Genomic DNA, 14,784 nt, shown 5'->3' with positions numbered 1-14,784 from the left:
TCATACTTAGTGTAAAAAAGTAAGCATGTCTACAGAGCATGCAGCCTAAAATCAAAATAACCCGTTACAGTAGAACTATGCCTTTCCATCACCACAGAAGAACCTGAGGGCAGTATGTCCACTTGAGATGACTACGTTACATGCTTGAGGCTAGTAACCTAGCCTAGTGTCTCCATTCAGTTTCCCTTCATTAAAAAGAACAAAATATAGTAGTTTCAAAGCACGCACTTAAATTACTTGGTACAAAAACCCAAATATTAAAAAAAAAAGAGAAAAACAGAAACTGGAAGCCTGTGAAATCCTATTACCTTCCTGACAAGCAACTCTACTTGGCCAAAGGGTTACTACTCTTAAGAAACACCTTCTGAGTCCTTCCCATCACCCACCTACAATGCACCTAAGCAAACAATTGCAACAGCAACAGGCAGGACCAGTCTCTGTGACACTAAACCACCCTTCTTGAGTTAACTCCTTACTGCATTAGGAATGAACCTTCAATGCAAAGCAACGGGCTGAACTGTGGCACTGAGGCAATAAACATCATTACTGTATGTCTAAGCACTGGAAGTGCTGTGTCTTTAGCTGGAAGCACAAATCTTGCAAGGGTACAATAAATAGAAACAACAAAAACTGTCTTTACAGAGACTTAAACTTCTTCCCAAGAAAAACATTTCTTTATCAGGAACCAAAAATGTTCCGTAACAGACATAGCTATAAATATGCAATACAATATGCTAAATTACAATGTGCACTTCATTATTAAGAGAATTTATTTTACAGATCAAATAGCCAAATACACATTTTTAAAAGAGCCAGATAGCAAATGTGGAGGAAACTATAGGCAACAGTCATGGTAGTATTCTGCAGTCCAAGAACTGAGGCAATGTGATTATTAAGTACAAGCCTATAAATACCTTTACATCAAACATACAGTAATGTGTAAGAATTCCATGTTGTAGTCTAATTCATGAATTATTAATAACTTTTTCTTTAAAAGGAAGTTATATATACTGTATACATCCCAGTTAAAAGCAGTGTCGGTATTTAATTTTATTCTAGCCAACTAGTATTACATGTCTTCATATAAGTGCAGAAAACAGGGTTCTTTATACTCCTTTGCTTCCTAATAGATTTTGCATCGCATATGAAATTCTAATATTATAGATGATACATATTAAGCATTACTCCTTAAATTGTGAAGCAATATACAAGAACTTGCAACCAACCTGCAAACAAAGCTATGACATTCAAATTTTATTTTTTAAATGAGCCGTGCTAAATAACAAATTATAATGTATAAAACTTAAATTTTAAAACCAAGTTAACTATATAGAGACATAATTTGGGGAAGATCCCAACAGTAGGCCATTTTTTTTTCCCATGTGCTGGCTAACAGTGAAAAAAACAAGCCACTGGGTTTATGACTTCTTAAAATAAAAGTACCAAAAGGTTAAATGTATGGCACCTGCTACACAGACATTATCTAGACTTTGACAAGCAAAATGCAAATTAAATTTTATTTTTAAAAGTTACGCGAGTACTTTCCAGTTACTTAAAAGGTGACAATTTATTACAAAATGTTGTGGGTAAAGAGCAGGAAGTACTCATTTTTCACTACTACTATTGTGCCTATAAAATGAGAAAGCAGTGATTTGATCAACTCTATTTGTGATCCATAGCAGCAATATCATCATTAAAAATATTATGGTATAGATATAAATAACACTTAATTCTTAACACGTATAATGGTGCTAGAAGTGACAATTCATTTGTTTTTCATTTAAATGCAGGGAGTATAAAGAACTTTACATTCTCTTTTTAATGTATGAATAAAATTTATTGCTCCCTTTTAATAGATTTCTAGAAACAAAATTCCTAATTGTTTCAACTAAAATAAATAAGGAAAAAAAATCTGGGACAAGGAGATGATTACAAGCAAAAGAGATTTACCATAATCACCAACTGTGAAGAAGGATGGGTCACATTACTTTTTTCTTAGCAAAACTACAATATAGAACACTATAGCACAATGTACTAAAATTTCCTTGTCTTTCCTTTTTAAAAAATCCTTGCCCTTGATACCTTTCAGTAGGGCAGCTTGAACAGTTCATCGCCACTTCCAAACCCCTCTGGAGATGAGACGATAAATGTCTTCGGCAATCAGAGACAGGACAAAGGGCTTTCTCGTGCTGTTTCCTTGTTTTCATGTTTGCTGGCTTAACATCATTGTGTACACGTACGACTTCAGTACATAACATCAGATGCGATGGCGTTCAGAGCTGGCAAACAGAGAAACAGCATGAGAAAAGCCCTTTCCTGCACCATTTTCCCCACATATTGTAAAGTTTGTTTCCAATTTCTACCACCGCAACCACTGCACGATTTGAGAAGTACTGAACTAAGTAACCTTCCATTTTGATATGTGTGTGTTTTCAGGTTTCTATACACAAAGATCTACACACATCCATTCATAGCTAGCAAAAAGGCTGAAACAGAAAGAGCAACAGAGATGGCTTCCATTACTGTTATTCTGGGTTTCTTGTTTTTTTTTTTTTTTAATCAGCTCAACACCCCAAGTGCTGTTGCAAGATTATAACTATCAGAAAACTACCATAGTACCTAGAACATGTTCTAGCATGTTACAGCAGACTTTATTCAACAGCATTGTTCCTGAGAGCACAAAATGTTTTTATTTGAAGAGCCGTTTTGCATTTTAAATCTCTATTTACCAACAGCAGAGTCATACTCCTAAAAATTCACAGAAATTAAGCCATTCCAGTCAATTATTTCTCAGGAAAGAAAGCACCATCAATACGACAGTCACCAAGACACTAGTCACTCACTGGTCAGGAAATTGCTATCAACTGCAGATTATTGAGTGCAATACCTTCTGGGAGAAAACAGGAAAAGAAAGAAGTGTGAAAATTAAACTGCAGTTAAATCAGACTTCATTGCTAGCAATGCTTTATAGATATAGGTCATTTAATTAAAAAAAAAAAAAAATTGGGTCACAAGGAAAAAAAGAGCAAACTTTTCAGTTATCCCACCCAAAAATGAAGGTCAAATGCAGTTAATGTTTAGTCAAATTTATGCTGCTACTACCCCAAGGCAAGTTGCTATTGCAGAGAGCTGCATATCATTCTAGCTCGCATAAAAACCACCCAGTTACTAATGATGGAACTTCAGCTTCAACTTCAGTATAAACTGAGTCAACAAGTACTCACTGAAGGAAAAAAAACCAAACCACTTTTTCTCCATATTAGTTTTTACTTGGGTCATATTCAAGATCTTCCATTTTTTCCTCACACAAAAGGTGAATTTTCCTTTTCTTCCCATTCGCTCTGTTTGTCTTCTACTATGAGTCAGAGAGGGCATATCCCACATTTCTTTCCCCATGCTCTTCCAGTGAAAGATACACATTAAAAGAACAATTCTGAAGATTTTCTTCAAAGTGTTCCACAGAGGAAAAGCATTTTATTGACCAGCTTTACTCCAGTAGTAGCACATATTTAAGTAACTGCTCACTAACTTCTGAGTCACAGACTTTCACTTATCCTTCAGTTTGAAATCCTTTCTCCAGATGCGAATTTCAAGCTTCTCCTGAGACATATATACAGAGCAGCACAGCAGAACTACCAGCAAAATTACCAGCCAGAGAATTAAGAGAAAACAAGAATACTTAGAATTGGAGTAATCAATTTTGATATGGCTTTTAGGAAGGGCTTATCCCAACAGCTACTTAGCTGATATTTAGAAGAAAATACTGAGAGTAACTGACTCTGTATGTGTCAATGCAAAGTATCAGTGTTATCTCAATAACCTTTTCCACAGCAAAAGCATCAGCACTGCCCACTGATGATTACAGGATACTAGATTAAACTCATTAGTCTCACTGGTTTTAAACAAAACAGTAGATCACGTAGCTAAAGATTTACTTAACAGGTGAGTTTTCAGAGCTATTAAATTTCAGGAACAGTGCAATACTCTCAATTTCACATCATAAGCACAATTTTGTCACAGTGAGTGGGAAACCCTAATGGCATTTCACCACATTTCAATCCAGAAAACCAAATGTACTATAACTGTAAGCAGGTCTAAGTAGTAGCTAATACAATCATAAAATTGAGACAGTAGGGCCCCAAAATGCAATGTATTTTAAGTGAGGTCTACTTCCCATTCAGATGTATGTAAAGAAGACACTGTCTACATGCCATCAATTTCTAACAAACAAGTGCAGCAGAGGTCACTGCGTCATCTGAAATTTCTATCCATGTGTGATATCTTTCCATATCTATCTGTGAAATATGGATATTTTCACAGATTATTGAATTCTGGTAAAAAAAAAAAAAAAAAAAAAAAAAACAAACAAAAAAAAACACCACACCTACCACAGATGTGCATAAGTGAATATGAGAAAAATCAACCTGCATGCCTGTTCAATCCCTCAACAGCTTCCTAAGGATGGTGCAGTACTAGCAGTGGAGCTAAAATGACATGCAGACCAGAGTCTACTCTGAAGCAGGGAGAACCACCTCAAAACATGTCTTCATAGATTCAGAGCATGACTGCACCTCTCAGCTCCAGCAGTGGCAGAGGTGCTGCTTTCATGAACACTCAACAGCTCTTCAATAACACAAAGTCATAAAGGACTTGTTCTTAAGTTTAAAATGACAATACAGGAGGTCACAGGACCCTTCCTGAGTGACCACGTGTTGATTTTCAGAGATTTCTACTGTTTCTAAAGTATGCATGATACTATTCTTAAATGAAAAGAATGTCTGAAATAGCATGAATTAAAAGAAAGGGAGAAGAAAGGAAACACATGGGAAGTTCTAATGAACCCTTGTGGCAGTAGCTTCTTTGAACCAAGGTGCCACAGATAACATTGTACTCTATAATTACATGTTTTGAACAGACAGGTTGATACCTAGACAGGCACTTGAATTGCCTCAATGTTGTTTAAAGTACCTGAAAGCAAGGATTTCAGATTTTTAAACTGTGCTACATACTACATGAAAATGAGACTGGAAAAACCTCTCCCTTTCTTTTCATCATTCCAATGCAAATGCAAAAACAATTATACGATTCATGTCAGTATGGAATAGCTCCCATACTCTGCTCTCACTAAGGTAAATGTCAGAAGCAAATGAGCTTTTACAAAGCTTGCAGACATAAAACTTTAAAGGTGCTGTCTGTTTTTCTACCAAATAAATGCATCTTTCTGTGAGGCCCATGGCTATCAAAACAACGAAAATCTGATTACACTTAAAGTCAGTTTGATCTTACGAGCCTCCCAAATATCCTATTTTGAAAAACCTTATTATGAATAAGAAGCCCCTGTGCAATTTATCACTGGGTAGAATTTCTTCCAAATAATTATCTCTACCACATCCAAAAAGAAAGCATGCCATTACGAAGGCCTACTGTCAGTAGTATTTTTTAATTCCTACTATGTAACTTTAAAATACTACTAATCTCTCTCTCCCTTGCCCTTTCTCACCTACAATCACAACAGAACTTGATCCCCTTCTTCGGGGCCATCACATTAGGACCATACTTTCTCCTCTTCAGCTCCCTGTAGCTCATGATTCAACGTGTCTTCAGCTGCTTCAGGAACCTCCGATTCCTTCTCCACAAAAATTTCGTCTGTTGCACTGCTGTATTTATTTGCCCACATGAACACTAAAGATACGTTTTGTCTTGCACGTTTTTTGAGTACAACTATTACAGTGACTTTCTCATTTTATAAATCACTTAGACGAATGTAGAAGTAAAAACGTAACTTCCTTTCTTTAAGACCTGAACCAATACCATTCAGAGACACACAAAATTCAGAGCTTCAAAAGAAAACGTATTTTTAGCTTTAACTATATTGTTTTAAATATCTGAGTAGGAAGTCTTGCAGAGACAAAAAGTAAGAACAGTTAAGATGTGAAGACACACCTTCACAGTGAATGTAATCTTCAGCCTCCTTCAGAGAGCTTTTGGCTTGTAAAAGGGATGCAATACAGTAATTGTTGGTGATACAACAAAATATTTTTTTCCTCACATTAGACATCTTATTTTTATTTTTTTAAGCTAGCACATCTCCTCCCTTTTTAACTGAACTTATTATCCTTCAATTCTCCAGGCTGCCCTATTGTTTTCTGAAAATTCAGGGTGCAAGATGCAAATGGATCATTAACCACAAACATGCTGGTAGCCCAGGCTGTCCGAGGCTGGAGGATGGTGGAGCAGCAGGCAGATGAAGACAGCTGAAGCACTGTCTTATTAGGCAGAAGCTTATTTTTGTTTGTTTTGTTTCTCCACTGGCTAACAGTGACAACTCTACGTTAGTCTGTCCTGAGTCACATTCTACGGCCCCACAGGAGATAAAACTACATAGACTATAATATACAAAAGCAGGCTAGGAGTAAGACCAACTTTTAAAAGCTTCCTTGAGGTTTAAGAAACACTTTGTTTTCACTTATTATGAAATACAATTCTGCCTTTGTGACCATGGTACAACACAAAAGGATTTAACTCTCATGGTCTTTATTGCACAATTTATGCAAATAAATGCATTAAGAAAATTTATATTGTACTGAAATAAGAAACAAAAATGTGAATTCCTGTGTTTAAAAGTACATGTTGTTTTCACAGTAGTGTCAAGGGCCATTGATAGTGAGTAGTTAATCCTTCTCCAACAGTGTGATCACTTTGACAGAGAAAAATATACCTTAAAGGCAGCTGTAGACTGAACAAAATCAATACAAATAGCAACATTAATCTCTTTTTGATATATTCAGCACATCATACTACTCTAATTCCAGGTACAGATATACGAAAATGAGTTAATTATCAGGTAATGAGTATTAAAAAATCCAAAAGAGATCTCTTCTGCCCTTCCAGATGGGATGCCTTTGTCACTGACCTTTAAGTTAAAGATAAAAGAAAATGCTCTTTTCCCCAATCAACTTCTGCATAAGAGAACTGCTTTCCATTCTGCTTTAAAAGCCCCTTCTGATGGAAGAACTATGTTAGCAAAAACCTAGAGGGTCATGAGCTTGCTTTCTTTGTTAGCAGCACTACTGCAGGACAAAGTGCATTTGAGCAGACAACGAATATATTCTAACACCAGAACTCAACTGAAAACTCACTTAGAGGACTGTACAAAAATTCTGAAAACATCAGCACCCTCCTCAGAATTATGAGAGTTCAAGCAGATGAACAAATTAGCAAAAAGCTTTTCTGAAGTGTGATTTAAATTAACACGTTCAAATACCTTTAGTAGAAAATACTTGTATCGCAAAAAGCCATACATTTTCAGTGCTGTTGTGTCTTAGAAATAATCCTTTATTTTTCCCTTCCATTTTTCTGTTAATGCACTTCAGAAAAAGATGAAAGTTTTATCAAGTGTAGCAATACTGACTGCCACAAAGACTTGTGTTGATAAGGGAAACAGAATAAACAACCTTTCTCACAATTTTCAAAAATGTGGTGGCATCATACTTTGAATGAGCAGCTTTTCTTAGGCATGCTTTCTTATCACTACAGTGGTGATACAACAGTGTCCATAAAAAAAGTTCAAAACCTCACTTGGAGCAAAACATCTAAGAGACTTAGCCATGGTAAGGATTTGTTACCCAGCAAGAGTATTAAAACATATTGTCAATAATATAATAAACTCTCCTGAAATATTTCTTTCACAATTAATGCCTGACCAACTAAAGCTTAACTAGAAAAATATTACCACTAAAATCTTTGTGAAAAAGAGATGTAAACAAACAGCAAAGCTTTACTATTAATGAAACTGTCCAGAATATGGATAGATATTACATTTCCAGTGCCTTAAATCTCTTCTGTAGTGGCCTGGAGAACAAAAGCTACTTTGGTTATCAATTTACTTCTAACTTTAACCTAAGGATACTTTAGACATTTCCTTTGCTGTGCTGAATTTCTGAGAAGCTAAAATCTGGTTTATCAGGCAGAGCAGCAAATAAGAGAGAGCAAATATACCCATGTTTCTCATTTTCCCTTAACTTTGCCTGTCAACTGTGTCATGCCACTAGATTTAAGTAGTCCAGTATGCTTCTAGTCTGCAAATGGCAACGAAACTCTCAGAGGAAAATCCTTGCCTACTTTTGAGAGACCTTGAAGTAGAGCTATGCCCAAACGAAGGCTGCAGTTCCAGACTCCATTAATATTAAGAACCACTTATCAGATTCTGTAAAGCTTTATTGCCTTCCACCTGTCCCAGATTACTTCGATTCTCGAGCAGAGAACGCTGGAGAGGACGGTGCCCGAGCCCTGCCTGCCTGGGAGAGCTGCGGGGGCACCGCGGGAAGTGCCACAGTGCCACCTGCAGTCAGCAGTCCCCACCAGTGAGGCTCAGCCGCCTCACAGCCACCTCACCCTCTTCTCATTTTCTCCCTTCATACTGATGAATCTCAAATTGTTTACTTTTCAGTGCCTCGCTCAAACATGACCTTTCAAAACTTTAAATCCTTGCAGAAAAAGTTCTTCTGCAGTGCTAAGAGCTGGAGCTATAGGAATGGCAAAGTAAGGAGGGAAGGAGAAAGAGAGCACCTTAAAATCTCCATTACCTGTCTGGTGTGTATGGGGCCTGGGGTCTTGAAGCCTCCTTGACAGCTGCATTCAGAAACACTGTAAGGGTCCGAGCTGCTTGATGAGCACTTGGAAAGTGAGTCACAGCCCACCACAAAGGTGTTATCTAGAGGCAGTTCCTGAATGACATGGTGCTTCTTGGGGGGTACAGGAGTCTCAGGTTTAATTTGAAAGGTAGGCTGTGGAGAAGCAGACTTGTAGTGCTTTGCTAAATCTGGGCTATCAGGCTTAAATGTGGTCGGTGTAGTGGCCCAGTTATATTTTCCCATAGTCTGTTCTTCTAGCTCTACAGGAATGTCTAAAGTGCCATTTATGTGCTCATGGCCAGGATCATCAGGCTTAGATTCTTCAATAGTCACAAAGTTGAGAAGAAGACTTTTTGGAGAGCGCTTCTTCTTTTTCTTCTTTTTCTTGATCTGCCTGTTCTCTTGGTTTGGGGAAACCCATTCACCACTCTGCTTGTTTTTTTGGACAACCTTGTGCCTAGGCGTCTGGCGGCACCGTACCAAGGCAGTAACAAAAATTACCAGAATAACTGTCATAGTGCCTGCAATAATGGCAATAATGATCTTGACATAATCATTGGTTTGTGGGGTGATCTCACCATCCCCAACATTCTGGCCAACTGGAGCTTCCATATTCCTGCGCACTAGCTCTTGTATGTAGGAACTGTTGGTGACTGTGTCATTCACAAACAAATGCACAAGAGCTATAGTATAAAGAGACTCCGGCTGTCCCAGGTCATTGACTTTTATCACCAGTCTGTGCAAGCCATGATCTGATGTAATTACCTTCTCCTTCAAAGTTATATTGCCTGTTAATTGGTCAATTGTAAACAAGCCCCTCGAGTTCCCACCTATGATGCTATAGCGGAGCTCCGCATTCATTCCTGTGTCATTATCAACTGCAAAGACTTTAGTAACTACAGACCCTGGACTGGTTGATGTTGGAACCAACTCATATGAATAATTAGATGAAGGAATAACAAAAACAGGCCTGTTGTCATTTACATCGACAACATTGATGGTCACTTTGGCAGTTGAGGAACGCTGCAGTCTTCCTCCATCCACAGCTTTCACCTGGAAAGTGTATGACCCCTGCTGTTCCCTGTCAAATGTGATATTAGGTCTGATTACACCAGTAAGAGGGTCTATAATGAAATTATCTCTACCATTTAATATAGAAAGAGTGACTGCAGCATTCTCCCCCGAATCAGCATCAGTAACTGTGATCAGCCCCACTGTGCCATACATGGGCAAGTTCTCTGGCACATAGAAATTATACTCGTTATGTGTGAAAGCAGGGCTGTTATCGTTCTGGTCCAGGACTGACACTGTCACAGTAGCATTGGTCTGCAAGGGGGGCATCCCGTTATCCTTGGCCAGCACAGTGAAGGAGTACCTGTCCTGCTTTTCTCTGTCCAGCTTCCTCACTGCTGTCAGAATGCCTGTACGGCGGTCAAGGTTGAAAATTGGGGGTGCATCAGAACCCAGGATGTAGCTGATCTCAGCGTTGCGCCCGCTGTCAGCATCTGTAGCACTTATCTTGGTTAGCTGAGTACCAGGCGCATTGTTTTCAGGGATGGAAAGACCTATCACAGGCTGTGTAAAAACTGGGGCGTTGTCATTCTCATCCTTAATTTTGATCAGGAGCATTGCAGACTGGTTTAAGGGAGGTTTCCCTGAATCTGAAGCCACTATTTTAATGGCATATTCCCGTGTGGCCTCATAATCCAGAAATGTGGCTGTCTCCAGGAGAAACTGGTTATCAAACACTGGCTTTAGCCTAAAAGGGACGTCATGATCTGTAAAACAAGTAACTTTTCCGTTCAGATCAGCATCCTTGTCCATCACTGTTATCAGTGCAATTTTGGTATTAAGGGGAGCCTTCTCAGACAGAAGCACCGTCCCGTTCACGGGATTGATGATGTATCTCGTGTCTATCGACGGGACATTGTCATTAATATCTGTGACATTAACAGTCACTGTCGCTCTCGATGGAGTTGAACTGCCATCACTTGCCAAAACAGTTAATTTGTGTACAGGAGATTCCTCCCTGTCTAGCGGTTCTCTTACAGTGATGAGGCCAGTGGTGTTATCGATGGCAAACAGCCTCTTGGCCAAACTGGAGATCTGGTTGCTGAAGTAGAAGTGGATCTGGGCGTTGGAGCCCAGGTCGGCGTCGGTGGCGTGGAGCTGAGACACGGAGGTGCCCACGGGCGCGTTTTCCGGAACGCTGACTTCCACCTCCTGCTCTTTGAAGACCGGGCGGTTGTCGTTCACGTCAGTCACTGTCACCTGCAGGATGGCAGTGCTGGATCTCGGAGGGCTCCCACCATCCTCAACTTTGATTTTCATCACATACGTATCCTTCTGCTCCCTATCCAGGATCTGCTGGACAATCAGTTGAGGCCACTTATCTCCCTCAGGTGTCTCAATTATATCCAGCCCAAATACATTTTGGCCCTACAAGACAGAGAAAGAACATACTTTAGCATGACAGTGTACTTAAATAGAAAAACATGTCATCAATATTCTGAAATAGTCATTAAATATACTGTTATATATATACTGTATACAGGAACAGACTTGTATATATTTACCATTATTTTACAATATCTGATTTTGCTATAAGCTCTGGGGCCATAAGAAAGCTCCAGAACAAACACAGGAAGAAATGGATACTTTAGAAAAACTGGAGGGGGAAGGGAAGTCTGGAAGGGGTGGTGTTGGTGTTTTGCTTTTTTTTTTTTTAAATCAGCTTCTCTATTTCTACAGTAAAGTTATTAAATTCCTGGACAGATGTAATTTGGTTTCTCTACTGCATGAGTGAGTGTGGAGATGAGAAATGAAGCCAAAGTTCAGCCAGATCCAAAGGCAGGACAGTATGCTACACTGGAGGACCTAAACCAATATTCGATTTCAGTGAAAACAAGATAAAAGGATTGTTTTTGTTTGTGGAGCAACTCTGGACATGATCTGAAACCATCAGCATAATAAAAACCACCATCATTGAAAGGGCCTACCACATAATTCAGGCGTTAGATGGTACAGACAAAACTAAGTCATAACAGTTTGTTAGAAATACATTTTAAAACTCTGTTAACTCATTGCAACTATACCTTTCTTCATCATTATACATTTTATATTTCTAGTGAAAATAACAATCCTAGTGAGAAACGAAGACCTATTTCCATTTCAAAAAACCATCACAGAACTATGAGATCAATTTGAAAATAATCCATTTTTGTCATGGGGTTTGTTGAACAGCTAAGGAATACTACATGCATTGCACAACCAGAGCTGCTTCTGGAACAGTATTGTTGACAAAGCAGTCTGCTAAAATAAAGATCGGAATCTAGAATCAAATTTCCTCTTCTGCTGTCTCTTCAGGGAAGCAGGGATTAAGAATATCACAATTATCCTCTTTTTTTCTTCAGAGGAAGGAAGGATGGAAAGGCAGTTTTCCAGCCAGAGCTTCCACAAGGGCAGAGCTAGAATTCACATCACCAAAGCTGAATGTAGAGGATGACCAGAAAAAGAAAGCATTTATAAAGATGCTGACTAGTTCAGATTTTCTTTTACATGTCATACCAGTAATAATGGACAACTGCATCCAGACTGGATTTCTGTTTATTGTGCTTAACTTTAATCTTTACTCATGTAATTTTGTGTGTTCTAAACTGGTTTGAAATACTTTACACCAAAGGAAAGAAAATGCTCCTAGAGTGCAAGGTTCCTCATTTCTCATTACTTGTAAGAGATTTGTATTCACTCTATCTTGCTCCCCACTGTTAAGTGAATGCATTTATAGGTCTACTTCTGTGTAAGGCTGTACTCTTTCATTGATTTCTTTCCTCAAAGCCAGAATTTGACCCTATGTAAGTAATCATTTATTTCATGGAAAGAACTATTCATCCATATTTCAAAACTTACTGTGCCACTTCCACAGCATTTGTGACAACATTAAGTTGCAACTAGGGACAGTCTAAAGTGAACTGGAATGCATTTTGAAACAATAACACAAATACAGCTTTGGCTTCTTTAGCAGGAGGCACATGAAAATATAAGCCTTGGAAATAGTTCCTAAATCAAGATATACATTTTGAACCAATTATGTTAAATTTTAGCATGGTAATTCTACGTTGACCTCTTCATGAAGACAGAATGCAAGTTTCCTCTTCAATTTGGCTACTAGTTATTTGCAATAAGTTTCATAATTACTGATAAACTATTAATTATATATTCTACGCTTTAACATAGATTTCCAGGAAAACAAAAAGCCAAAACAAACAAAAAAAATCTAACAAAAGATAAGGGAGAAAAAAACCCAAACTGTCAGCTATCTTTTACCTCTTTATTTGTATACAAGTTGACAGATGGGCACTATTAATCTGTCATTAGATCCCACAAGTACAACAAACACTTCGTATAGACTTTGAGTACTTGCAACTATACATATGCCTCCCAATTTCTGATTTTCTTTAACTATCAAGTACGAGAAAGATATTTTTCATTCTAGCATCCAAGTTTTATATAATAGAGCTGCTGCTCCCCATCATTAGCAGTAAACCACTAGAGAAACAGAAAAGAATGCAAAGATCTCTAGGTTAATAATTAACACTTGAGTAATTTTCTATTGAAAAATATTATCCTAGAGTACTTCTTGCTATTCATTGCAGCTTTATATATCTTAATAAAACACTAAAAAAAAGTTATAGAAAACTATATTTTCTCCTAATTCAGGCAAGCATTTCTATGAAATCTCCTATTTTACATTGTTTAAGGGATAAGGTTAGCTGTGATATTATGCTGCATTTCAACAGATGTATTTTGTAATAATGGACATTTCTCCCTTCCAAACATTTAAAAACCATCTTTTTAAGATTATAAAAATCAATTTCTCTACCTTATGAGCAAAGAAATTGAGAGCTAAAAATCCCAAGTGAAACATGAAGAAAAGTCTTCACAATTAAATTCTTGATGTTGAAGAAAATGGCTCTATCACCATTAAAACCTCAGTGAAGTGAAGTGAAAATCTCCATTAAGGTCAGGTTGTTGGACTGAACTGTACCTCAGTCGACACTTTATTCCAGTGATCTGAACTATCTGTTCAGACTAGGAGGGGTATGAGTCCATAGGAAAAGCATAACAGACAATTAACATCTATATAGTACCTTTTGCCATTAACATGACTGGTAAAAATCATTTGCTACATTCCCATCTCCACCACTGCAGAAGGATGGGAGTGAGAAATAAGAAAGGTTGACTGTTTTAATCTAAAAAGCCAGTTTAAGCAATGTGACCTATTTGAGGCAAAACAGGGTTATGCCCATCTCAGAGCAAAGATTAGTTTCAAGGGGTTGTGGCCCTGATGACAAGATTCTTTATCAGGGCAATGAGCAACTCTGTTACCTGATTCACTTTCCCTAAAGTCCTCCGCAGTGGATTCAAGCACACAGTAATCTCTGAAATAATGCAACTATTGTTGCTGAGCACTCCCTACTGCATATTTACCTGATCATTTGTAATGGATCCAAATGTCCTTTTCGGAGCTGTTTTGGGCTGTCATGTAAATAAAAAATTAAAGAGGTTTTTAAAAATTGTAACATTTAGGTAGATTAATAAACACATAATCACTGACAGACAGACACTTAATGTGATAAGCCAGCAGAGTCTCTAGCATTATGGACAGGACTAATGTGATACAGTGCCCCTGAAGTCGACACATAACTTGCCTCGAGACACACACACTGTCCTACCACAGTGCTTCATTAAACCCACGGGGAGTGGGAGAACACACCAGCTCCTGCTCAGTGCTCCTAACAGCAGCACCCTCTCTGATCTTCTAATGTTATCAGCTAAACCTGCAGACCAGTAAGTTGCTAGAATGTATTAATTTCTCAAAGAAATAAGGAAGACATAGAATATTGTACTAAATGACCATATAAAAATGACTGTTCATGATACAAAGAACTTTGCAATTAAGACAGTCTATTAGTGATTATTTCTTAAAATATTACAAATTATATATTTATATATAATTATACATTGTTAACTGACAGAGTAGATCATCACTCTTCCATCTTCACTCAAAAAGAGTATTCAGAACCTTTAGAGAAAGGCACAGGAGCAAAGGCACCTCACTGCTTTGTGCCTACTGCTTCCCCCTGTAGTT

General features: G+C 37.9%; 1 protein-coding gene across 1 annotated transcript; it reads right to left on the bottom strand.

The window, feature by feature from the left end:
- Positions 1 to 1,605: 1,605 nt before the first annotated feature.
- On the bottom strand, positions 1,606 to 14,171 carry LOC103773440 (protocadherin-11 X-linked-like; the record flags this gene model as incomplete). Its single annotated transcript, XM_008940808.1, has 3 exons — positions 1,606 to 2,279; positions 8,586 to 11,072; positions 14,124 to 14,171. Coding segments are annotated over 3 exons (2,541 nt in total), but the record flags the coding sequence as incomplete, so codon positions are not given.
- Between the last annotated feature and the right edge of the window lie 613 nt (positions 14,172 to 14,784).

The sequence above is a fragment of the Merops nubicus genome, unplaced genomic scaffold, assembly GCF_000691845.1.
Source record: "Merops nubicus isolate BGI_N331 unplaced genomic scaffold, ASM69184v1 scaffold5625, whole genome shotgun sequence".
NCBI lineage: Eukaryota > Metazoa > Chordata > Aves > Coraciiformes > Meropidae > Merops > Merops nubicus.
The sequence above is the reverse complement of the archived record's forward strand: the minus strand, read 5'-3'. Positions and strand labels throughout refer to the sequence as shown.